This window comes from Symphalangus syndactylus, chromosome 5 (genome assembly GCF_028878055.3).
Source record: "Symphalangus syndactylus isolate Jambi chromosome 5, NHGRI_mSymSyn1-v2.1_pri, whole genome shotgun sequence".
NCBI classification, from domain to species: Eukaryota; Metazoa; Chordata; class Mammalia; order Primates; family Hylobatidae; genus Symphalangus; species Symphalangus syndactylus.
In genome coordinates this window covers 86,900,926-86,926,210 of record NC_072427.2, presented here as the reverse complement: position 1 = coordinate 86,926,210, position 25,285 = coordinate 86,900,926, and the positions used below count along the sequence as shown (strand labels likewise).

The window sequence follows — 25,285 nt, the reverse complement described above, 5'->3', positions numbered from 1 at the left end:
TAAAAGCTGTGATAAACTTAGTCATTGACTTGGTGAGAGGGCAAAGTGTCTTGGGGAGAATCATTTTGACATCTCAAAGATTTCAGAAAATGCTTTTAGAATAACAATCCTCCAGAATCTTCAAATTCTGAGTTACTTTAACACTTGGAGCCCAGAGAGCCAGATGCAGGGTCTTTGGTGACCTCTGGATGCCAGGTTCGTCTTCCCCAAGAGCAGAGCCATCACTGGTAATAAATAAATACATAGAAGACACCACCGGTCACAGACTATGAAGTAACTCCTCTCAACCATAGAGAAAAGAAATTAGGGTGCTTCTATTTCAGGTGTTGATTGCTTGCAAAGGAAGAAAAAGGCAGCAGACTTCGTTTGTTCTGCTTAATGCTCTTCAGAAAACCATCCTAATGATTTCAACACCCCCCAGTGGTGCTCTGAATATTAGCTGACTCATATTGAACAAAATTCTACGTATGATGTATAATAGATTTGCAAAGATGAAAAAAGAATTGTGCAAAAAGAAATAAGGCCAAAAAATCAACAAAAATTGTTTTTCAATTAAAAAAAGTGCTAGTTCTGTGGGTCAGAAGAGAAAAATTCAGTGTTTTGTGCTGTAGCTCACCCAGACGACACCTATAATCAGACAAAAATATGAGTTTCTACATGGATTATATAAGTGTCAGAATTAATGGTTTTAGACTGATTGTTAGGTACCAATGCAGTAGGAAGAGTTACTAGAAGTGGAACAAGGAGTCTTTTGATCTTAAAAGAAACATGGCTTTGCAACGGATAAAGGAAAAAGGCTCCAGAGAGCATTCAAATCTGACATTACAATGTTGCCAGCCCTTCCTATTATTCTGTTTTTATTTAAATGCAAAAGATCAAGGCCAGGCGCGGTGGCTCACGCCTGTAATCCCAGCACTTTGGGAGGCCGAGGTGGATGGAACACCGGAGGTCAGGAATTTGAGACCAGCCTGGCCAACATGGTTAAACCCCGTCTTTACTAAAAATACAAAAATTAGCCGGGTGTGGTGGTGCACACCTGTAATCCCAGCTACTCAGGAGGCTGAGGCAGGAGAATCACTTGAACCCAGGAGGCAGAGGTTGCAATGAGCTGAGATTGCGCCATTGCACTCCAGCCTGGGCCACAGAGTGGGACCCTGTCTCAAAAAAAAAAAAAAAAAGAAAGTAAAAGATCTGCACAGTCCAAGTGATGTTTAATAAATAAGTGTAAAAGAAATGATTGAGTATATTTAATTATCAAACAGATTTTCTAGCTGCCCAAGAATTACTGAGAAAAGTGAATAATAAATAATGCTAGTTTGTTCCTCTTCATTATTTTCCTGCTATATGGTAGTATGTTGATGTGGAAGCCAAGTATTTAGAGCCTTTTGTTCACTGCAGAACACCTGTTCATTCAGACCTTTTGGCAAACCATGAATCGAGAATGGAAAGGAATAGACAGGCTACGCCTGGACAAATACTATATGGTAAGATCTGCCACAGTTACTTCAAAAACTCCTGGGAAGAAAAGAATGACCTTTATCTTAAAAACAATGGAAAGGTTTATTTGTGAAGCAAAACAAGCCACAGGCTTAGTGTGAAGGAAGAATTTGAATGTGTCCTGGAAAGCTCTGTTTTAGCTTTTGCAGCTCTTAAGGATGAGTTTGGGGAGCATTAGTGAATATGTTGGGTATTTTTTTGAGACAGAGTCTTTCTTGCCCTGTTCCCCAGGTTGGAGTGCAGTGGTGCGATCTCAGCTCACTGCAACCTCCGCGTCCTGGGTTCAAGTGATTCTCATGCCTCAGCCTCCTGAGTAGCTGGGACTACAGATGCGTACCACTACACCCGGCTAATTTTTGTATTTTTAGTAGAGATGAGGGTTTGCCATGTTGGCCAGGGTGGTCTTGAACTCCTGGCCTCAAATGATCTGCCCACCTCAGCCTCCCAAAATGCTGGGATTACAGGCGTGAGCCACTGCTCTTGGCTGTGAATGTGGTTTTTGATCTAGAAGTTAAATATAACTGTTGTGAATATTTTTTTACTTTTGGGATCCAGGCCGTAACAATTTAATTGGTCCCCTCATTCTGCTGAGCTGATTAATATTTCTTACCTTTCCTTTTTTTTTTTTTTTTTTTTTTAACAAAAATTGCCTTTCTTTAGCTGATTCGTCTGGTCCTGAGGCAGTCCTTTGAAGTCTTGAAGCGAAATGGCTGGGAAGAAAGGTCAGTAAACCATTTGAGTTAGCATGTGGTAGCCTTAAAACTTAAAAGGTAGCAGAGTGTTTGTCAAGTTTTCTGAACCTGTAGAGTATCATGAGAAGCTCGATACATTGTTACCTACAGAGAATTGAAATCCAGTAGAAGGCATAAAACAGTTAAGTATATATGACAATTAACATTTTATACTGATTTAAGTGATTGCTTTTTTCTTGTAAAATGATTTCAGCCTTGCATTGATTGTTACGCTGTGTAGGTACTAGACGGAGTATTTTTGTTTCTCTTTGGGAAGTGGGAAGTGTTGGCATACTGTCATTCACAGAAGCATGTGTTTGGTTCTTTAGCCGAATCAAGGTTTTCTTGGATGTCCTGATGAAGGAGATCCTGTGTCCTGAGAGTCAGTCTCCTAATGGAGTGAGATTCCACTTCATTGATATTTACCTGGATGAACTCTCCAAAGTCGGGGGGAAGGAGGTAAGCAGCTGCCGACAGGCTGCCCATGGGGTGAGGGGGCCGCCAGTGTTTGCTGTAGTCGCCAGTGAAGTGCTGTGGGGTGGCCCTTCGCATGACCAGCGACTGTAGCAGTGTGAATTGCTTCAGTCCTGTCTGGGAATGTGTCCTAAGCAGCTGGTGGGATGGGATTTGTGCACTGAGGATGTACATGACAGTCTTACCTGTAAAATGGAATTGAAAGCAACCTACAGACTCCAATAAAGAACTCACTAACACGGGGGAGTGCTCAGGATCTAGGGAGCTTTATAAAGTAGTAGGAAAAGCTATGCAAATAGTAGACATTTTTAAGGTATATATTAATAAATAGACAAAAGGCTGGAAAGGAAACATACATTTTTGAGTATGCAAATGATTCTCTGAATGTGGGAATGTGCACAGATTTTACTTTTCTTTCACAGGTGTTTTGCAGGGAACATGTATTTTTTTGATTAAAAGAAAATATGTTATATTCAAAACAATAATTCTTTTGTCTCACACTTGGAGGCACTGTCCCTGTTACCCCTCTTATAGAGGAAGTATATGTATATCCTGTATCAGGTTTGTCCAGCCTGTGGCCTGAGAGCTGCGTGGGGCCCAGGGCAGCTTTGAATGTAGCCCAACACAAATTCATAAACTTTCTTAAAATATTATGAGAATTTTTTTTTTGCATTTTACTTTTTAATTTTATTTTATTTTTAGCTCATCAGCTGTTGTCAGTGTTTGTGTATTTTAGGTGTGGCCCAAGACAGTTCTTCTTCCAGTGTGGCTTGGGGAAGTCACGAGATTGGACACCCTTGTTGTATATGTTGGGCATATAGGATAGTGCAGGTTGGGCTGGGGTAGTTTTCTCCAGCCACTGCACTAAGATACCAAGTAGTTGGAGGGCGGCCTCGATCTTCAGCCTGGCTCCAGGCTTCTGTGGCATTCCACAGGGGCGCTTTGGGGCTGTGTGAGACAGGCATTGCTTGGTCTAACTCCACCTTTGTAGAAGATGGGAATGGTCCCTTTTTCAAGGACATGTCAAGAAGGGAAAGGCTCTTTCTCAATTTTTCCCTTTTTCTGAATTACAGCTTTTAGCAGATCAGAATCTCAAGTTTATCGATCCATTCTGCAAAATCGCTGCGAAGACGAAGGAGTAAGTGATTCCCCTGTTCGTTCCTCCTGCTCCATGGCACTTGCTCATGGGGTGTTGCTTGCCGTCGTGCAGCCTGGCGCGGGGTACCCAGGACACTGCTTCACAGCAGAGAGCAGCTGGAGAAGACAGCCGAAGCTTTGAGCAGTGATTTGGCTCTTCTGGCTTCAGTATTTGACTCACTCATTCCAGGAATGCCCTCCCAAACCCAAAGATCTGACCACTGGGCGTCCCATGCCTGTCGGGTGGCACTTAGGCAGTTCGTCTCAGATGCTTGCTGGCCCGTGGGGGCCACTCCAGACCACAGCAACGTGTACAGGGCTCCCCTCTGCGCTCCTGAAGCCAGAAGGCCAGGCCGTTTGTTCTAATCACATGCTCTCCGCTGTGCTTCTACCCTCAGCCACACCCTGGTGCAGACCATAGCTCGGGGTGTCTTCGAAGCTATCGTAGATCAGTCTCCTTTTGTGCCTGAAGAGATGATGGAGGAACAGAAGACAAAAGTGGGTGATGGTGACCTCTCTGCTGAGGAGATACCTGAAAATGAGGTATCCTTGAGAAGAGCTGTCAGTAAAAAGAAGACAGGTAGGAGGATGTTCTTGGTCAGTCTAACTTTCTTTCTGGTAAAATCCTCCTCAGACAAACAGTTTTTAATACATTTGTTGGCATCTTACTGAATGTAACCTAGAGTTGATGGCTCCGCCTCAGCCCCTCCCAAGAAAGGCAGCAGAGGTGGGTTCATTGTGCTTGGGGGGTGCCTAGCGGGGCTCTGGGGAGACCTGAGACCTGTCCCATGTGGCATACACACATTTCTGTACCTCCCAGGATCTCAGGACTCTCCTCGAGGATTTTACCATTGTCACTGCTAGTGCTTTTTGTTTGCTTTGTTGTTTTGACGTATTTCAACACCTTAGCATGGCCTCATTCCTACCAGTTACTCAAGGGACGCATGCTTGTTTCTGTGGCTGTCCTTTCTCAACTCATGGCTGCCTTCAGGGAATGTTTTTCTTTTTCTTGGGATGTTTAAATGCCCACTGTGTACTGACATCATTACTACTGTTTTGTGTCTGTGGACTTAATGTAGAATGTGCATTTGAAGTTGCAGGCCCGTCCAAACTCTCACCACAGTGCTTCATGGCATCTGAATGCACAAAATGAGGGAAATGGTTAGGTTACAGTTTACCCATGCTTTTGAAGTGTTACATAACCATTTAAAAGCAAAGTTCCTAAAAACTAAGGACCAAAGGAAACGTGATATATGTATATATATATATATATTTTAAAGTGGGCACAAACTCTACGTAGAAGGAGTCTGATTTGTTGTTTGGGTTTTCTTTAATTATTATGGCTATATAATAGTTGTGCATCTGATTTTTTTTTAAACTTTTATTTGTGCTTTTATTTTTTTTTCCTAAAAGGTTATTTTATTTATTTTGATAATTTAGGGGGAACAGGTGGTTTGGGTTACATGGATAAGTTCTTTAGTGTGATTTCTGAGATTTTGGTACACCCGTCACCCGAGCAGTGTACACTGTCCCCAGTGTGTAGTCTTTTATCCCCCACCCCCCTCCCACCCTTCCCCCTGAGTCCCCAAAGCCCATTGTATCATTCTTAAGCCTTTGCATCCTCATAGCTTAGCTCCCACTTTTAAGTGAGAACATAGAATATTTGGTTTTCCATTCCTGAGTTACTTCACTTAGAATAATGGTCTCCAACTCTAGCTAGCCAGGTTGCTGTGGATACCATTATTTCATTCCTTTTTATGGCTGAGTAGTATTCATGGTATATATACCACATTTTCTTTATCCATTCATTGGTCAATGGGCATTCAGGCTGGTTCCATGTTTTTGCAGCTGTGAATTGTGCTGCTATAAACATGCGTGTGCAAGTGTCTTTTCCATATAGTGACTTCTTTTACTCTGGGTAGATATCCAGCAGTGGGATTGCCGGATCAAATGGTGGATCTACTTTTAGTTCTTTAAGGAATCTCCACACTGTTTCCCATAGTGGTTGTACTGGTTGACATTCCCACCAGCGGTGTAAAAGTCTTCCCTTTTTACCACATCTGTGCCAACATCTTTTTTTTTTTTTTTTTTTTTTTTTGAGATGGAGTTTTGCTTCTTGTCACCCAGGCTGGAGTGCAATGGTGCCATCTTAGTTCACTGCAACCTCCACCTCCCAGGTTCAAGCGATTCTCCTGCCTCAGCCTCCTGAGTAACTGGGATTACAGATACCCACCACCAGGCCCAGCTAATTTTTTGCATTTTAGTAGAGATGGGGTTTCATCATGTCGGCCAGGCTGGTCTCAAACTCCTGACCTCAGGTGATCCACCCACCTCTGCCTCCCAAAGTGCAGGGATTACAGGCATGAGCCACCAGGCCGAGCCACCAACATCTATTATTTTTTGATTTTTTTAATTATGGCCATTCTTGCTGGACTGAGGTGGTATCTCATTATGGTTTTCATTTGCATTTCCGTATGTTTGTTGACCATTTGTATGTCTTCTTTTGAGAATTGTCTGTTCATTTCCTTAGCCCACTTTTTGATGGGACTGTTTTCTTCTTGCTGATTTGTTTGAGTTCCTTGTAGATTCTGGATATTAGTCCTTTGTTGGCTGCACAATTGGCAAATATTTTCTCCCATTTTGTTTGTTTATTCTGCTGATTATTTCTTTTGCTGTGCAGAAGCTTTTTAGTTTAATTAGGTCACATCTGTTTTTGTTTTCATTGCATTTGCTTTTAGGTTCTTGGTCGTGAACTCTTTACCTAAGCCAACATCTGGAAGAGTTTTTCTAATGCTGTCTTCTACAATTTGTATGGTTTCAGGTCCTATATTTAAGTCTTTAATCCATCTTGAGTTGGTTTTTCTATAAGGTGAGAGATGAGGATCCAGTTTCATTCTTGACAATTATCCCAGCACCATTTTTGAATAGGGTGTCCTTTCCGTAGTTTGTTTTTGTTTGCCTGGTTGAAGATCAGTTGAGTGTAAGTATTTGGGTTTATTTCTGGGTTCTCCTGTTCCATTGGTCTACATGCCTATTTTATACAAGTACCAATACCATGCCGTTATGGTGACTATGGCTTTATAGTATAGTTTGAAATCAGGTGTTCTTATGTCTCCGGGTTTTGTTTTTTTTTGTTGTTGTTTTTTTGTTTTTGTTTTTTTTTTGGTTTTTTGGTGTTTTGGTTTTTTTTGGGGGGGGGCTGGGGGGGGAGAGACAGAGTCTTGCTCTGTCGCCCAGGCTGGAGTGCAATGGTGCAATCTCAGCTCACTGCAACCTCTGCCTCCCATGTTCAAGCGATTCTCATGCCTCAACCTCCCTAGTAGCTGGAATTATAGGCAGGCACCACCACACCCGGCTAATATGCCTTTGTATTTTTGGTAGAGATGGGGTTTCACCATGTTGGCCAGGCTGATCTCGAACTCCTGACCTCAAATGATCCACCAGCTTCAGCCTCCCAAAGTGCCGGGATTACAGGCATGAGCCACTACTCCCAGGCCTCTAGATTTATTCTTTTTGCTTAGTCTTGCTTTGGCTATGCAGGCTCTTCTTTGGTTCCATATGAATTTTAGGATTGTTTTTTCTAGTTCTGTGAAGAATGATAATGGTATTTTTATGGGAATTGCGTTGAATCTGTAGATTGCTTTTGCCAGTATGGTCGTTTTCACAATACTGATTCTACCCATCCGTGAGCATGGGATGTGCTGTATTTCCATTTGTTTGTGTCATCAGTGACTTCTTTCAGCAGTGTTTTGTAGTTTTCCTTGTAGACATCTTTCACATCCTTGGTTAGGTATATTCCTAAGGTTTTTGAGGTTTTGTTGTTTTGTTTTTTGTTGTCACTGTTGTTTTCATAGGGGTTTTTTTGCAGCTGTTGTAGAAGGGAGTGAGTTCTTGATATGATTCTCAGCTTGGTTGTTGTTGGTGTATAGCAGTCATACTGATTTGTGTACATTGGCTTTGTATCCTGAAACTTTGCTGAATTCATTTACCATTCTAGGAGCTTTTTGGATGAGTCTTTAGGGTTTTCTAGGTATATGATTGTATCATCGGCAAACGTCGACTTTGACTTCCTCTTTACCCGTTTGGATGCCGTTTGTTTATTTCTTTTGTGGGATTGCTCTGGCTACGACTGTTTGTGCTTTTAAAAAATCTGGAAGGATAAACCAAGATGTTTTGTTTTATTTATTTAGAGACAGGGTCAGCCAGGCGCAGTGGCTCAGGCCTGTAATCCCAGCACTTTGGGAGGCGGAGGCAGGCGGATTACGAGGTCAGGAGTTCGAGACCAGCCTGACCAACATGCTCAAGAACCCTGTCTCTACTAAAAATACAAACAAAAAATTAGCCAGGCATAGTGGCGCATGCCTGTAACCCCAGCTACTCAGGAGGCTGAGGCAGGAGAATCACTTGAACCTAGGAGGCGGAGGTTGCAGTGAGCAGAGATCGAGCCACTGCACTCCAGCCTGGGCAACAGAGGGAGACGCCATCTCAAAAAAAAAAAAAAAAACAGAGAGAGAGACAGGGTCTTGCTCTGTTGCCCAGGCTGGAGTGCAGTGGAGCAATCATGGTTTATTGTGGCCTCAACCTCCTGGGCTCAAGTGATCCCAAGTAGCTGGGACCACAAGCACACACCTCTTTATTTTTCGTAGAGACAGGGGTCTCACTATATTGCCCAGGCTGGTCTTAAACTCTTAGGCTTAAGCATTCCACCCACGTCGGCCTCCCAAAGTGCTGGGATTAAAAGCATGAACCACCACACCTAGCCCAAAATGTTAGTATAGTTAGCTGTAGATGGCAGAATTATGGGTGATTTCTGTTTCCTTTGTACTTCTCTATTTCCTACAGTGATTATATATTATATTTAATCAGAAAAAATCAAGCTGGTTGCAGTGGCTCATGCCTGTAATCCCAGCACTCTGGGAAGCCCAGGCAGTCGGATAACTTGAGGTCAGGAGTTTGAGACCAGCCTGGCCAACATGGTGAAACCAAGTCTCTACCAAAAAGTACAAAAATTAGCCAGGTGTGGTGGCGTGCGCCTGTAGTCCCAGCTACTTGGGAGGCTGAGGTGGGAGAATCACTTGAATCCAGGAGGCAGAGGCTGAAGTGAGCCGAGATCATGCCACTGCACTCCAGCCTAGGCAACCAAGCAAAACCCTGTCTCAAAATATAAAAAAATAAATAAACAGCTAAAGATATAGATAGATACATAGATAGATAGATAGATAGATAGATAGATAGATAGATAGATAGATAGAATCAAGAATCTTTTTTTTTTCTTTTTAATTTTTAGACCTGGTCAACAGGAAGTATTTTTTTTTTTTTTTTTTTTTTTTTTTTTTTTTTTTTTTTGAGATGGAGTTTCGCTCTTGTCGCCCAGGCTGGAGTGCAATGGTGCGATCTCGGCTCACTGCAACCTCTGCCTCCCAGGTTCAAGCAATTCTCCTGCCTCAGCCTCCCAAGTAGCTGGGATTACAGGCATGCGCCACCATGCTCGGCAAAATTTGTGTCTCTCTTTTGGTCGGGCTGGTCTCGAACTCCCGACCTCAGTTGATCCGCCTGCCTGGGCCTCCCAAAGTCTTGGAATTACAGACAGGCATGAGCCACCGTGCCTGGCCAAGAATCTTTAAAAGAAAGAAAAAATACTCTGGCCAGGCATGGTGGCTCACACCCGTAATCCCAGCACTTTGGGAGCCTGAGGTGGGAGGCTCGCTTGAGCCTAGGAGTTGGAGACCAGCTTGGGCAACATAACAAGACCTTGACTCTACAAAAATTTTAAAATTAGCCAAGCATGGTGGCACATGCCTATGGTCTCAGCTACTCAGGAGGCTGAGCTGGGAGAATCAGTTGAACCTGGGAGGGTGAGGCTGCCGTGAATCATGATTGTATCACTGCACTGCGTCCTGGGCAACAGAGCTACCAGCGACCCTGTCTCAAAAAAGAAAGAATAAAAGAAATAGTCTAGTCTAGGTGTGGGGACTCATGCCTATAATCGTAGTACTTTGGAAGGCCAACATGGGAAGATCACTTGAGCCTAGGAGTTTGAGACCAGCTTGGGCAACATAATGAGATGCCCATCTCTAAAACAAAACAAAAAAAAAGGAATAGTCTGATTTTAAATTTGGTGTAGATAACAGAGTTGACTAAGGACCTGGAGCAAATTTTATGTGGTCATGGGAGTAGTCTCTGGGTCCCTCCGCTCCCCACATTTCTGTCAGCCTAACCTGGACACAGACTGTCTTCCGAGTGCAGTTCCGGACGTTCCCTCCCAGTTGCGTTCATCAAATGCGTACTGCGCCTGCCCCATCCTCTCCAGGCCTCGCCCTGATGTCACACCACTAATAAGCTTAGAGGGTTCCAGGAACAGTACACATTTAAGATAATTTTGAGTTCTCCTGAGTCTGTTTAATCTGCATCTTCATAGGCTGTAACACTCTTTGAATTTTTTTTTTTTTTTTTTTTTTTTTTTTTGAGACGGAGTCTCGCTCTGTCACCCAGGCTGGAGTGCAGTGGCTCAATCTTGGCTCACTGCAAGCTCCGCCTCCCGGGTTCACGCCATTCTCCTGCCTCAGCCTCCCGAGTAGCTGGGACTACAGGCGCCCGCCACCTCGCCCGGCTAATTTTTTGTATTTTGAGTAGAGACGGGGTTTCAGCGTGGTCTCGATCTCCTGACCTCGTGATCCGCCTGCCTCGGCCTCCCAAAGTGCTGGGATTACAAGCGTGAGCCACCGCGCCCAGCCACTCTTTGAATTTTTTAAGTGCTAAAAGTTGCGTTAATATTGACTTGTGTTTCCTGAAGCATGCTCGTGAAAAGTGACTGTACTGCTGTGACAGGTTCTCACCAAGGTCCTAAACTGACCTGAGACTAGAGCCAGATTCCTGCGTCCATGCTTCTACCCCTGGTGGTCCAGGGCGATGCAGTGTCCCATCCGCTTGCCTGCATCCTTGGACAGGAGCTTCCCATTCACCACAGCCTTCGTCCTAACGGGACCGTGTGTGGGGGAGGGAATCATCGAAGGCAGCAGGGAATTGGGGTTTTATGGGTACAAAAGGCAAAACATGTGCTTTTTCCCAGACTTATCTTCATTCCCATAGCCTGAACAATCAAAATGTCCTGGGAAATTATAAATGGCTTTGCAGAGTTTTTCTCCTTAAATAAATTTTCTTTCATTTTTTCTTTTTTTTGAGATGGAGTCTCGCTGTCGCCCAGGCTGGAGTGCAGTGGCATGATCTCGGCTCACTGCAACCTCTGCCTCCTAGGTTCAAGTGATTCTCATGCCTCAGCCTCCCGAGTAGCTGGGGTTACAGGCACCCGCAACCACACCCAGCTAATTTTTGTATTTTTAGTGGAGACAGGGTTTTGCCATGTTGCCCAGGCCGATCTAGAATTCCTGGCCTCAAGTGATCCACCCACCTCAGCCTCACAAAGTGCTAGAATTACAGGCGTGAGCTACCATGCCCAACCTTCTTTTTGTCTAAGAGACACCTAATTAGACAGTGGCTCCTGTGGAAGTAGTCACTTCTGTGTATTTGATATGTCAAGAATTTGGTCTTTGGGTGTATTTTGACAGCACTGGGCAAAAATCATTCCAGAAAAGATGGACTCAGTGATGAAAGAGGAAGAGATGACTGCGGAACCTTTGAGGACACAGGGCCCCTTCTCCAGGTGGGTGGCAGTTGTTGCTTTTTATAGAATATAGATTTGCTGTGGAGTAGCCTGACTAGAGAATTAGGGTCACAGCTAGTTAAGCTATAAGGCCTGAAGTGTAAACTCCTTTTTAATCCCTTCAGTCACTAAATGTCACCTTCCTGAGAATAACCTTATTGGAGACAAGGAAATGTAAATGTGATGGAGTTTTGAAAGAGATAGTAGCACTTATCTTGAATGGCTAAGCTCTGCTCTGTTCTCTACCACAAAGCCAGCTCTAGTGGCACTTTTCAAATAAAAAAAAGTTTGCCAAGTACAGATTGCAAATCTAGGTTAAATTTAAAAAGAAGCACACCCTCCGGCCGGGTACATTGGCTCACGCCTGTAATCCCAGCACTTTGGGAGGCCCAGGCGGGCAGATCACCTGAGGTCAAGAGTTCAAGACCAGGCTGGCCAACACAGTGAAACCCGTCCCTACTAAAAATACAAAAATTACCCGACGCAGTGGCGCACGCCTGTAATCCCAGCTACTCGGGAGGCTGAGGCAGGAAAATCGTTTGAACCCGGGAGGCTGAGGTTGCAGTGAACCAAGATCACGCCACTGCACTCCAGCCTGGGTGACAGACTCTGGCTCAAAAAAAAAAAAAAAAGCACACCCAGGTAAATTTTGTTGTGGGTACTCTATCACAATTTTTTTTTTTAAAGAATTACTTACCCAGCTTCTCCCAAGAATAAACAGAACATGCGTTTTTCTTTTTTTTTTTTTTTTTTTTTTTTTTGAGACGGAGTCACGCTCTGTCGCCCAGGCTGGAATGCAGTGGCTCGATCTCAGCTCACTGCAAGCTCTGCCTCCTGAGTTCACGCCATTCTCCTGCCTCAGCCTCCTGAGTAGCTCGTACTATAGGCGCCCGCCATCATGCCTGGCTAATATTTTGTATTTTTAGTAGAGACAGGGTTTCGCCGTGTTAGCCAGGATGGTCTCGATCTCCTGACCTTGTGATCCATCCGCCTCGGCCTCCCAAAGTGCTGGGATTACAGGCATGAGCCACTGCACCCGGCCTGAACATGCATTTTTCAAAGGTAGTGCTTGTGCTCCTGGTTGCCAAGTCCCAGCACAAGCTTGTTTAGCCTATCTATTGCCAAATGCTTCAGTAAGGGTTTCTCTTACTAGCAGATGTAAATGTCCAAGTCAGGCAGTGTTGTTTGGCTGCAGACTTATGTTTAGTTTCTCTTCTGGCCTAGTTTGACTATAAGGCTGTTGCTGATCGACTCCTGGAAATGACCAGCAGGAAGAACACGCCCCACTTCAACAGGAAGCGCCTCTCCAAACTCATCAAGAAGTCAGTAACTGACATCATCATTCCTTTAGTTCTCATCTCCTGGTGTGGGACAAGCTATCTGCATGCTTATCTTTTTTCTTTTTTTGTCCTTTAATGCTTTTGTGTATAGCAATGTAATAGACACATGTAAACTGAAAAGCTTAATGGAAACAGCAATCCCACCCCTCAGGTTTCCATTCTTCCAATGCAGCCATACTCATCTCTTAGCTGCTTTAGAATGATGTGAACTCTATTCATGTCTAAAATGAACCAACCAGAAACTGATGTGAATCTGCTATTTTGGTGTCTTCTGCTGGTGTGCTGCTGAGATAGATAGGGTTAATTCTTTACCTCTTCCCTCCCTCCCATATGGCTATGCCAAAAGTGTTAGTTAATTCAGCTGTCAGTGTTGACGTCACTCTGACCATAGTGACATGATGACCTGGAATTCATGGAGGGCCTCGTGTGGCTTGCTGTCATTGGTGACAACAACTATCTGATCACAGTCTAGGAGCCGGGCACTGCTCTGAGCACTTTGTATACATTCAAGTATTCCATGTTAAGCCCCCAGAAAGTAGCTACTATAGTTTTGCCCGTTTCCCAGCTGGTTCTTAGGGCACAGGATGGTCCTAGCTTGCCTGAGGTCCCTGCTATCCAGTGTCTCCTCCCCCATGCACCTCCCCACACTGCGCTTCAATGCGTCTTGTTTGTTCTAATGCACAAAAATTGTGTGAAGCAAAACATGGCTTCGACTTTCTCCACAGGAGAATTGAATATAAGCAGAGATCTAAGCTATTTCTGCCTTCAGAAACAAAAATTGAATTTCTTAGTTTGATTTGGGTGTGCCAAGATGCATCTCTGGCCCGCCGTGTCCTTGCTGGTATTGATGGTAACCGAGGGCGGCACTGGCTTTGAGCTTTTTGGCTTTTGTATTGCACCACCTTTCCCTCGCGGAATTTCCTGTCTAGCTTCCCCTCCTGGAGGAGAACATGAATTAACAACTATTTAACTATGGCTTGTATTTTAAAAATTAAATACATATGTCTACAGAAGACAGAAGGGATTTCTTTATGAACATTTGTTATTTTTTTATTTTTTATTTTTTTATTTTTAGATTCCAAGACCTCTCTGAAGGTGAGGCGCACCGAGAATCATCATTCATGGTGTTTTTCATGAATATGGACTCCACTGGGGGCGTTGATGCCAAACACTGAGAAACAGGATTGAGAGAACTTTACTGAAAACCTCTAATAAGAAATAATAGTCCTTAGCCCAAGCACAATAGCGAAGCCGCATCTCCACTAAAAATGGAAACATTAGCCCTGTAGTCCCAGTCACTCGGGAGTCTAAGAGGGGAGGATCGCTTGAGCCCAGGAGGTCCAGGATGCAGTAAGTTGTAATCACACCACTGCACTCCAGCCTGGGTGACACAGCAAGACCCCAGCTTTTAAGAAAGAAAGACCAGCCCTTACCTAGTAATACCGCAGTACAGCCGTGGGAAGTGATGCAAGCCTAGGGCCCCCTGCAGCCTGCCCACCTTCCTATCCCAGGCTCTCCCCTAACCACCAAAGCAAGAGGGCAGACTGCTCTCGTGTGGGTACCATGATGTTTTGGTTTGGTTTTTATTATTTTAACTAGATGGATTTTCAATGGCCTAGGAAGGTTTTAATTAGATACTCTATGAAGGTAAAAAATGTAATTTCTCAGGATCCCTTTCATTTGTTGTTATGGTCGATGGTCCCCCCAGGAAAGGCTGATGCTGTAAGCTTGGTTACATTTGGACAAGTCAGTGAAGTTACCCCATACCCCTCATGCACTAGGGACACTTGGAATTGGGAAAGGCACCAGCAAGCTGGTTGGAATGCGGAGACTGCATTAGCCAAGTGTCCAGGGTCCAGCCATGGAGGGTGTCACCGAGGGCTTGTGATCCCTTGCCTTGCCTTGGTTGAGAAATCCACAAAGCTTTTTTAAGTCTGTAATTGCTGTGTCAGCAGCGCTCAGGTTTGGGTGGGAGAAACGGTGAGGAACGATGATGATGAGGCAGAAATTGGGAGGGGTGCTGCTCTTAGGCCCCTGAGGTAGAGTCCCAAGCGCCTGGGGAAGCTGACAGTGTGTCACTCTGGCATCTAGGAAGCAGTATATCTCAACTCAGTTTTGCGGAGGACATTTCTGCTGATGACGATGACCAAATCCTCAGTCAAGGAAAGCATAAGAAGAAAGGAAATAAACTTTTAGAGAAAACTAACTTGGAAAAGGAGAAAGGTAAGCTGCAAAGCTGAAAAGAAAGGCACGACTCAGCCCTTGGGGAGCGGCGTGCACCATGGAGGCCTCGGAGACTTGAGCTCATGCCGTCATAAAGCATTAGCAGAGCCCAAAGCTTCAGTCTAATGGCTGAGAGGTAAAGGCGGTTTTCCAAATGTTGTGCTGTTTTCGATGGAGCCGCGTCCCCACCTCACCCTGCTCATGTCCTCCTGCTCTCCAGGGCACCTCTGCAGGGAAGCAGGAGCTGCAGGGAGCACTGGGGGGCGGCTGTTTAATGACCACTCTAGATCTATGGTTTTTACCCTTGGGCCCTAAAATTAGTGGAAATTCGACTATTTCAGTTCCATGTGTGTTTATAAACGGCTAGAAGGAAGGCTTCCAGTCACAGTTGGGGATGGAGGAAGTGGGACCAGACGACAAAGGTAGTGGGTGCACCGAGTAACTTAAGGGAGACAGAAACCTTCCTGGTGGTAGAATGCCAGGAAATTGCGTCCGTCAGCCATACTGTCTCAGAATCACCAGCAGGACTCTGGCCCAGCCGGCATTGGGGTGCTTGTTGATGGGTTTCTGTCTTTTTAGGAAGCAGAGTCTTTTGTGTAGAGGAAGAGGACAGTGAAAGCAGTCTTCAGAAGAGAAGAAGGAAGAAGAAGAAGCAGCACCACCTGCAGCCTGAAAATCCAGGCCCAGGGGATGCAGCCCCATCCCTGGAACAGAACCGGGGCAGGGAACCCGAGGCCGCTGGGCCAAAAGCCCTGAAGGCGTGTGTGGCCGAGCCAAGCGCAGAGGCCACGTCCAGCACTGGAGAGGAGAGTGGCTCCGAGCGTCCTCCAGCTGTCGCCACGCACAATAAAAGGAAACGGCCACGGAAGAGGAGCCCGAGGGCCCACAGGGAAATGTCGGAATCTGCACTGTTGCCCCCAGAGGACGTGTCTCAGAGTGGCCCGCGTGGCAGTCATCCTCAGGGACCTAGAGGGTCCCCGACAGGTGGAGCCCAACTCCTAAAAAGGAAGCGGAAGCTTGGAGTTGTCCCCGTCAATGGCAATGGCCTGTCCACGCTGGCCTGGCCTCCACCGCAGCAGGAAGGCCCTCCCACAGGCCCCGCAGAGGGGGCGAACAGCCACACCACCCTGCCCCAGTGCAGAAGGCTGCAGAAGAAGGCAGGGCCCGGCAGCCTGGAGCTCTGTGGCCTGCCCAGCCAGAAAACAGCAAGCTTGAAAAAGAGGAAGAAAATGAGAGCGATGTCAAACTTGGTAGAGCACAACGGGGTGCTGGAGTCCGAAGCTGGGCAACCCCAGGCTCTGGTAAGGTGGGAGCACCCACAGGCCAGCTCACCGCAGAGGCACTCACTCGCGTCCAGGGGGCTCCACTGCCTCCTGAGAGGAAGGGTGGGGGCTGGCGGCCAGGCCTCTGGACTCAGCAGCAGTTAGAATAGGGTGTGTTCATAACAGCCTTCACTAAGGAGGAATCACAGGTGACCAGTACTTCGGTCCTCCTCGTTGGCCACCTTCACTCCCCCAGGCCACGTGCTTGGGTTCGGGAGGGCCCGCTCCAAGCTGGGAAGGTTATCCCATGGGCCAGGCACTCCTGCCCCAGTCTGGGCTTCCGTCAAAGGCAGGTCTGGTTTTCTTCATCAGCCCTTGGCCAGTCCAGGCCCCTTTGGCAAAAGAGGAAGCCCAAAATTCTCTTGCCTCACTTACTTCTTTTCTATATTCTTTTCTTAGCTTCTCCCGCACCCCCGTCTCAAACTTCACTAGCAGGACCACTTATCTTCTTAATGGAAAGACTTTCCTTCCACTTCGATCTCTAGAGCCAGATATAAATGAGGAACCAAGCTGTTGATCTGGTCTTGGGTCTGGCTGTGTCACCCAGGCTGGAGTGCAGTGGCACAATCTTGGCTCACTGCAACCTCCACCTCCCAGGTTCAAGCGATTCTTCTGCCTCTGCCTCCTGAAATTACAGACACACATCACCATGCCCGGCTAATTTTTGTTATTTCTGTAGAGACAGAGTTTTGCCTTGTTGCCCAGGCTGGGCTCAAGCAGTTCACCTGCCTCGGCCTCCCAAAGTGCGGGATTACAGGCGTGAGCCCCTGCACCTGGCCCTGATCCGCTTTTCACACCACCTCTGGGCGCACTGGGCTTCCAGGCCAGGGCCGGCAAATGTAGTTTCACTGGAACAGAGCCACATCCACTCATATGTGCAGGTCCATGGCCACTTTCATGCTGCAGCGGCAGAGGCGAGTGGTAGAGACAGAGACCTGTGGTCTGTAAAGCAGAAAATAACTGCCCCTCACAGTTTGCGCACCTTGGTCAGCTCTTGCTTTGCACACACTGCTTTGCGGGGGTTATGACATCTCTTTTGTTTAAGTGGACATGTGTGCACCTGGTCAAGTGCTGGTTTGGGGCTAAGAGTGTCTGCAAGTGGCTAGTGAGTGAGTTTATGGTCAGGAAAGCCTTACCCAGGGGAAGCAGTGCACTGAGCTGGACAGCAGGAGGCCCATTTCTAGCCTCGAGTCTCCTACCTCACAGTGCCGCCATCTCCTCCCTGGACTGCAGCCTGCCCCTCATACCCTCAGCGCTGCTTCCTCACTAAGAGGGCTAGAGACATTGCCTTTCCTGCTGTCGTCTCAGGCCCCTGGCAGCCTATTGTAAAGAGGATGGGGTGTTGCTCAATAAGTCCCGGGGTCGAGGGAAGCTTTCCCCTGCCATCTCTCGCGGCACAGGGAAGGCGCACAGGAGAATCTCCTCGGGCTTCCCTGCCCTCTAGGCGGCACACTTGAACCTGCCAGAGCCACCCATGTGTCGGCAGCGGCACTGGGCTGCCCATGCCTCTGAGAGCCCAGAACGAGACCCGGTCTCTCTCTGGGTGGCTGTCAGTTGCAGCACACCCAGTGAGTGTCCTGAGCCTGCCTGTGAGGGACCCACAGCCCCACATGGGCATCACTGTCCTCCACACCAGACTGCCAGCACAGTGATGATTCAGCTACAAATGGGAGAGTGAATTATTAACAGATTGGCTTTGAAAGGCCGAAATCCTCATTTTGAAGATGAAGATGAAAGTGGGTCCTTACTCTGACAAGGCGTTTTCATCGCCCCTCTTGGCATGGTGCCATGATAGGCAGTTGTGTTGTATGTGAAGCCTGAGCTCTGCCGAATGGAAGGGCTGTCTGCAAGCGCAGTGCGGAAAACCGCGGGCTGTGGAGTGGGCTGGATCCACCGTGGGGCTCTGCCTTCCCCTCCTGTGTGCGTGGGCAGCACAGGAGGCTCTGGTCTGACCCCTTCTCTCCGATTCTCACCCCTCGCTCACATAGGGAAGCAGTGGGACCTGCAGTTCCCTGAAGAAGCAGAAACTGAGGGCAGAGAGCGACTTTGTGAAGTTTGACACCCCCTTCTTACCAAAGCCCCTGTTCTTCAGAAGAGCCAAGAGCAGCACTGCCACCCGCCCTCCAGGCCCTGCTGTCCAGGTACGCACCCTCCCCAGAGTGGCACAGCACGTTTCACCACAAGGGCACAGATGGGCTTGAGCTGACGGTGCTTCCCATGCCGGGCCTGGAGCCCCACTGTGGCCCTCTGAGCCTGTCCACGGTGGACAGGTTCCGCCTCCAGGGTAGCATAAGGTCCGGGTGGTCTGGGACCCACCCTGAGGGATCACAGTCGGGAAGGGGACTTTGAGGGGCGGTTGATCCACACATTCTGCCTCCCAGGGCCTCCTGCTCAGGGTTTGCAGAAACCAGTTTTCTCTCGTGAAATGTCACAGTGTTAAACGCAAGTGGTGCAAGTCAGCAGTAGGAGGTCCACACAGAAATGTGGGTCAGAGCGGGAACTTGAGGAAGTGCTTCCTAATGCAGGCTGGATCCACTTCCAGGAATGTCAGTAGGAAAGAAGATAGTTGATTGTGGCGAACTGTTGGAATATGCAGATAGCTCGGAGTCCTTGTGCACAAAAAGCTGGAAATTGTGTGTCCATTGTCCATTGAAGTGAGATTCCATCATAGGCATCGTCTCATCGACATCATAGAGTCTTCAAGTTAGAACTTCAGAACTCTCCAGCAAAAGGCAGGGGAGTCTTGGCATTTGTCCTCACGGGTTCTCAGTGGTGAACTGTTTTTAGGACAGTTCAGGCATCCTCACTGTTTGCCTTTCTTCCCCGGATCGTAGAACCCCGCAGCGGTGATGAGGCAGTGACCGCAGATGGACCAAGAGTGTGGGCACCACTGACCCTGAGCTGGGGGAGGTGCACGTGTAGCACGCTGGGAAGGACAGAGGGCGGTCCTGGTGAAGCCCCGACACGACGGTTGGTTTCAGTCTTGGCCGCAGTCCCTTTGGCCTCTCCCTATATGTGCCACTCAGTAAGCAGCATTGTCGGCGGCGTCCCCTCCAGGGCAGGTTCTCCAGAAAAATCTGACAGGGAGACTAAGCGCCTCCGTTGCACTTGCGTTACTCCTTTTGTTCGTGGTATTTCTCTTCTGCAGCTAAACAAGACACCGTCCAGCTCCAAGAAAGTCACCTTTGGGCTGAACAGAAACATGACTGCAGGTAAGTGGGGTTTTGCCAGCGGCAAGCCTCTCTGGAGCACAGCTGTGGCTCCTGGCGCGGCTCGCAGCCTGGTTCCGCAAGGCGGTCGGGGAAGAGAGGGGGTCCTAGCTCCTCACTGCCCATTTCTTTTTTTTTTTTTTTTTTTTTGAGACAGAGTCTCGCCACTCTGTCACCCAGGCTGCAGTGCAGTGGCGAGATCTTGGTTCGCTGCAACCTCCATCCCCCCGGGTTCAAGCGATTCTCCTGCCTCAGCCTGCTGGGTAGCTGGGATCACAGGCGCATGCCATCACACCCAGCTCATTTTTGTATTTTTAGTAGAGATGGAGTTTCACCATGTCAGCCAGACTGGTCTCAAACTCCTGACCTCAGGTGATCCGCCTGCCTCGGCCTCCCAAAGATCTGGGATTACAGGCGTAAGCCACCGAGCCCGACCCCTCACTGCCCGTTTCTGAGTTAGAAGGAAGCACCTATGTGTCTGTCCCTCGTCCTCAAAGGGCTGTGAGTGGGGTGCCAGTGGTGAGTGGGCAGCCAATTGCCTGGGACCTATTAAGAGAGGCTACCTGGTGAGACGTGATCCAAAAAGCCGTTTTCTCAAGTGTCTTTCTAAATACTGGAAGCCATCCCACAGAGAGGCCATTTGAGATCGTAGTGGTCCATCAGCTGTAGCTGTCTCTCTGCAAAACTTCGGAACCACTTGCTTCCTGGGGGACGGAGAAGGGTAACCCCTATCTTCCTACTTTTCATATTGGTGCAATCCATTCGAGTTGCTTTTACAAAGGAAACCAAAGTTTTTTTTTTGTTTTTTTTTTTGAGACAGAGTCTAGCTCTGTCACCCAGGCTGGAGTGCAGTGGCGCAATCTCGGCTCACTGCAAGCTCCGCCTCCCGGGTTCACACCATTCTCCTGCCTCAGCCTCTCCGAGTAGCTGGGACTACAGGCGCCCGCCACCACGCCCGGCTAATTTTTTGTATTTTTAGTAGAGACGGGGTTTCACCGTGGTCTCGATCTCCTGACCTCGTGATCCGCCCGCCTCGGCCTCCCAAAGTGCTGGGATTACAAGCGTGAGCCACCGCGCCCGGCCAGGAAACCAAAGTTTTAAAAAGTATTATAGGCTGGGCGCGGTGGCTCACGCCTGTAATCCCAGCACTTTGGGAGGCCAAGGTGGGCGGATCATGAGGTCAGGAGTTTGAGACCAGCCTGGCCAACGTGGTAAAACCCCGTCTCTACTAAAAATACAAAAATTAGCCAGGCGCAGTGGCAAGCACCTGTAGTCTCAGCTACTCAAAAGGCTGAGGCAGGAGAATTGCTTGAACCCAGGAGATGGAGGTTGCAGTGAGCCAAGATCGTGCCACTGCACTCCAGCCTGGCTGACAGGCTGGGTGAGACTCCATCTCAAAAAAAAAAAGTATTATAACGAATTTAGGACCTGACTCTTGTTGGGAACTGCAAGTAATAGAGAGTATGTGTATGTGTGAGTGTGTGTACATGCACCAGTATGTATGTGTGTGTGCGTGTGCATGTGCACATGCGTGAGTGTGTGTTTAGGGAGAAGAGACTCTCAGAGAGCCTGAGGAGCTTACCCAGCCTTTACAGCTGGAGAAAATGAACAGTACGAATCCTGCAGCTCCACACAGCACAGATTTGTCCCAGACACAAATGCCTGGTTCACTCACTGTCCAAAACACCCCCACCCCCAATGTTCACCCTTCCAGGAGCCACCCTACCAGCAGCTCCCCTTGGTCTGTGCAGGCAGCCCTGGGCCCTCCCTTGGGAGGGTGAGTTGAGGCATGGGATGTGGCCTCGCTGCCCTCCTTCCCTCAGAAGGCTCTTGAGCCTGCTCTCTGTGGGGCCTTGAGATGGCCCTGCTTCGTCCTAGCAAATGGGTGGGGTCGGCACCCAGGCAGGATGCTGTCTAAGCTGTTGAAGGGACAGCTGTCGGACCCGCTTAATATGGGGCCTTGCTCTCATTTGGGACAGAATTCAAGAAGACAGACAAGAGTATCTTGGTCAGTCCCACGGGCCCTTCTCGAGTGGCCTTCGACCCTGAACAGAAGCCCCTCCATGGGGTGCTGAAGACCCCCACCAGCTCACCTGCCAGCTCACCCCTGGTGGCCAAGAAGCCCCTGACCACCACACCAAGGAGAAGGCCCAGGGCTATGGATTTCTTCTGAGGAGCAGCAGAGTCCCTTGTAAAAGACTGCTTTTGTACAGAATGCGCTATAAATTATACCTTTCAGAATGTGGGGCCTTTTTTATGATTTTATAAGTTCCCATGAGTTGTGTGCACGAGGTTCTGAAAGTGCCCGCAGGCTGCTGCGTCCTGGCCCCTCTGTAGTGGCTGCGGGCGTCTTGGTTGAATCTTTTGCTACAAACCATGTTTGTGTTTGAGCTCTCCAGGATTTTACATTTTTGGGTAACCTCAGTGATTCCCATTGGTGTAGGAAATGAGAGCCTCTCTGAAGCTGAGGAGAGCACGTTGATCTGAACTTTAAATCAATCAGTGCTGTTGGCACAATGAAAGGTGGAACTGCACTTCTGTTGAGCTCTCAGTTCTGCGGAATTTGGTACTCGTTACTGTATTCGCCGTACTAAGTAGGTTTCTGTTAGTCTTAACAGTCTGTTTTCTTTTAAAAGCATGTAGGGCTTCATTGCCATGTTCTGTGGGTGTTTGGCAGGTTACCGATGGGGAAGATTCTTGTCACAGAATCAGCAATACCATAGTTTTTCTACATGTGCTCAGCTGGGGGTGTGGACAGGTAGGGGTGGGGAAAGAAGAGGCTCTGTGTTCTGGGGGCTTTTTCTTCTCCTCCCCCTACCTGGTTTCCCTCCCTGTTTTCCTACCTCTACGGCAAGCCCAAAGTGTCTTCTCGGGAGCCCAGCGCAGCCCCCGGCTCTTACCCAGGACCCCGCCCCGTGCTGAGCCTTCTGCTGAGGTCCTTGCGTGGAGCACACTCATTCCTCCAAGCCCTTGCGCTCCCGTTTCTCTCTCTCCGTCCACGTTCCAGCCGAGTCACTGCCTGACCGGCTCCATGGCAGCTCCCCATCTTCCCTAGAGGCTGCCTGCGCATCTGGAGCCTGCGCTCCGGCTCAGCGACCTTTCCTGTCAAATGCGGAAGCGTGCACTTACAGTTTAGACAGTTCCCCTGTAAGTTCATTACAAACACGGGCGGAAGGCACTCAGGCTTTAGTTGGAGAAACAGAAATAAGGACTTATTTTGAGCAGCGATTGCTCGATCATTGATCTGTTTGAGGAAGTTTCTGACCTGGGCCTGAGAGCTGGAGAAGGTGCAGATTCAGAGTGAGCGGCTCCTGAGGAGAGCCGCCAAGGCTGCGCGCCTTCTCCATGGCTTCCGCAGCTACCGTCTGCACCGTGAGAGGGCACGGGCGCACGGTTTGGGCTGGCGTGCAGCTCTCCCAGCCAGCCACGCTCTGCTCAGGCGTGGAAGTGAAAGCCGCCTCCTTCCCGTCATGCCCCCATACAGGAGCCTCGGTTTTTTCAGCAAAACCCGGCCAGTCCCTTTCTCCACTGCTGCCTCCCAGCAGAGGGCGCCAGGTTCTCCAAGGTCCCAGCTATGGCTTTGGACAACGTGGCTTCGGCCCCTGGGATTGCAGAGTTGCATTGGGTTTACCTCATAGAGCCAAGGGTGGGGTTTCACCTGCGAACATCAGACTGACTTGCCGGCGCCAAGAGCAGTTGACTCACTGATGAAGGCCCTGGTGAGGGAAAGCACTCGCTCTGTTCTTCGCCTACTCTGTAATCGTTTTGTCATAATGAGCCATGAAAAAATGAATTAACTTGTGCTGTTAAATCGTCACTGTAATGAGAAGTCTTATGTACAACATACTTGTGGTGGCTGCATGGTTTAATGGCTGCATTGGATAGGGTCCTCACATCACATTCAGAACCAAAACTGATACAGTGAAACAATTAAGGTGAGCAAATATTTTTAACTTTTCTTTTTTTTTTTTTTAAGTTTCATTCTTCCTAGAATATTTTTCTAACAATTTTTATTTCAGCTTTAAAGATGGGTCATATAGCCAAACGGGCCATATAATCCAACATTGTTGAGATGTCTTAAGACATCTAAGGCAGAACTGGCACATTTGTTCTGCAGACTATTGCAGGAATGTTTCTCCTAGCATTTCTATATTATCTGTCCATTCTGAGGAACCAGTGAATGTCCTATAAACGCACCTCCTGTCAAAACCACACCTGAGAGGTCCTGGCTGGGAGTGACAGGGTGCTCCTTAGATTCTATTGGTCCTTCTCTCATTCTCCGAACTTACTCGTTTTTATGAGTAAGTCAACTAGGTTTACAGTCCCTTATTTTTAATGCCTAAGTTTTGACAGCAGGAAGAAAACAATTTTTTAAAAATTCTCATTACATAGATGCACAAGAATATGTCACATAAAGAAAATGTGTTTAGAATACCAGTTTTCTATTTAAGCATGATATTTTCCTAAGTAAAATTGCCAAGTGGACTTGGAAGTCCAGAAAAGAAAATAATTTACATTAATGCTGATGATCTTAATAATATTTTGTGAAACGATGCTTCCCCCTTCTCCATGGTCTGGTCAATTTTGTACAATTATACAAGTTTGTTATCCTTTCTAATTTTTACTGAACTGAAAGCACAAAGAAGACTACACAGAAAAATCTGGAAACAGTTGCAGGTGTTGGGAGGAAGATGAAATCGAGCTGTCTTTTAACTTTTGTATGTGTTTTATCAGAATTTGCTGGACTATGCTGGCAAGGACTTTGTTTACGATCAAATTGTACTAGTGTCTGCAGGGTTTGTCAGTACTCGTCAAAGCCAAGTCCAATTAAAAAAAAAAAGTCTTTGCCCTCCAATTTGTGTTTGATGTTGACTTTCAGTATGGGTAAAAATAGGCCTCTTTGGGAGCTGTTCCAGCACAGCAGAGTTGGGAAGACGTTGGTGTTGGTCAGGTTTGAAAACAAGACTCTGGGTACCATTCTCTTCATCTCTCTGCTGCTGCCAGAGCCGGTGGGGGCGCTGCTCCGGGGATCTTCTCCGAGTGCTTGAAGCAGGCCTGACTGCACACAAATGCTGTCGTGTCTAACACATCACTCCATAGGCCTACGCTTGTGACGATGAGCGGAGAATCATGCCAGTGTCCTGGGTGGAGATCCCCCGGTGCAGCCCAGAAACTGACTGCAGCTAGGGTGAGGCGGGCACGGGGGGGCTGGTACCCAGCACACAGCCTGTTCCAGCTAGGGTGAGGCGGGCACGGGGGGGCTGGTACCCGGCACACAGCCTGTTCCAGCTAGCGTGAGGCGGGCACGGGGGGGCTGGTACCCGGCACACAGCCTGTTCCAGCTAGGGTGAGGCGGGCACGGGGGGGCGGGTACCTGGCACACAGCCTGTTCCAGCTAGGGTGAGGCGGGCACGGGGGGCTGGTACCCGGCACACAGCCTGTTCCAGCTAGGGTGAGGCGGGCATGGGGGGGACTGGTACCCAGCACACAGCCTGTTCCAGCTAGGGTGAGGTGGGCACGGGGAGCTGGTACCCAGCAGACAGCCTGTTGTGGGTGTTGGCAGTGGGTGTGGTCAGTGTCGAGCAAGCAGAGTACAGGCATGGCGCAGTCTTTATAGGCACACGTTCCCCAGAGCAAATTTTTCACCTGTACTTTGGATCCCAGACAAGTCCACAGACAGATGCTGAACAAG

At 48.0% G+C, this 25,285-nt stretch overlaps 1 protein-coding gene across 2 annotated transcripts in view; it reads left to right on the top strand.

The window, feature by feature from the left end:
* RRP1B (ribosomal RNA processing 1B) overlaps nucleotides 1-24,448 on the top strand; it is a 37,487-nt gene extending 13,039 nt beyond the window's left edge. For both annotated transcript variants that reach the window (XM_055279846.2, XM_055279847.2), the window contains exons 4-16: nucleotides 1,399-1,484; nucleotides 2,158-2,219; nucleotides 2,558-2,687; nucleotides 3,776-3,840; nucleotides 4,238-4,419; nucleotides 11,405-11,499; nucleotides 12,724-12,821; nucleotides 13,915-13,934; nucleotides 14,931-15,062; nucleotides 15,642-16,363; nucleotides 18,373-18,525; nucleotides 19,533-19,596; nucleotides 21,573-24,448. In XM_055279846.2, coding sequence (XP_055135821.1) covers nucleotides 1,399-1,484; nucleotides 2,158-2,219; nucleotides 2,558-2,687; nucleotides 3,776-3,840; nucleotides 4,238-4,419; nucleotides 11,405-11,499; nucleotides 12,724-12,821; nucleotides 13,915-13,934; nucleotides 14,931-15,062; nucleotides 15,642-16,363; nucleotides 18,373-18,525; nucleotides 19,533-19,596; nucleotides 21,573-21,766 — 2,003 coding nt within the window. In that variant the 3' untranslated portion in view covers nucleotides 21,767-24,448. The remainder of the gene's footprint in view (nucleotides 1-1,398; nucleotides 1,485-2,157; nucleotides 2,220-2,557; nucleotides 2,688-3,775; nucleotides 3,841-4,237; nucleotides 4,420-11,404; nucleotides 11,500-12,723; nucleotides 12,822-13,914; nucleotides 13,935-14,930; nucleotides 15,063-15,641; nucleotides 16,364-18,372; nucleotides 18,526-19,532; nucleotides 19,597-21,572) is intronic.
* Nucleotides 24,449-25,285: the final 837 nt, after the last annotated feature.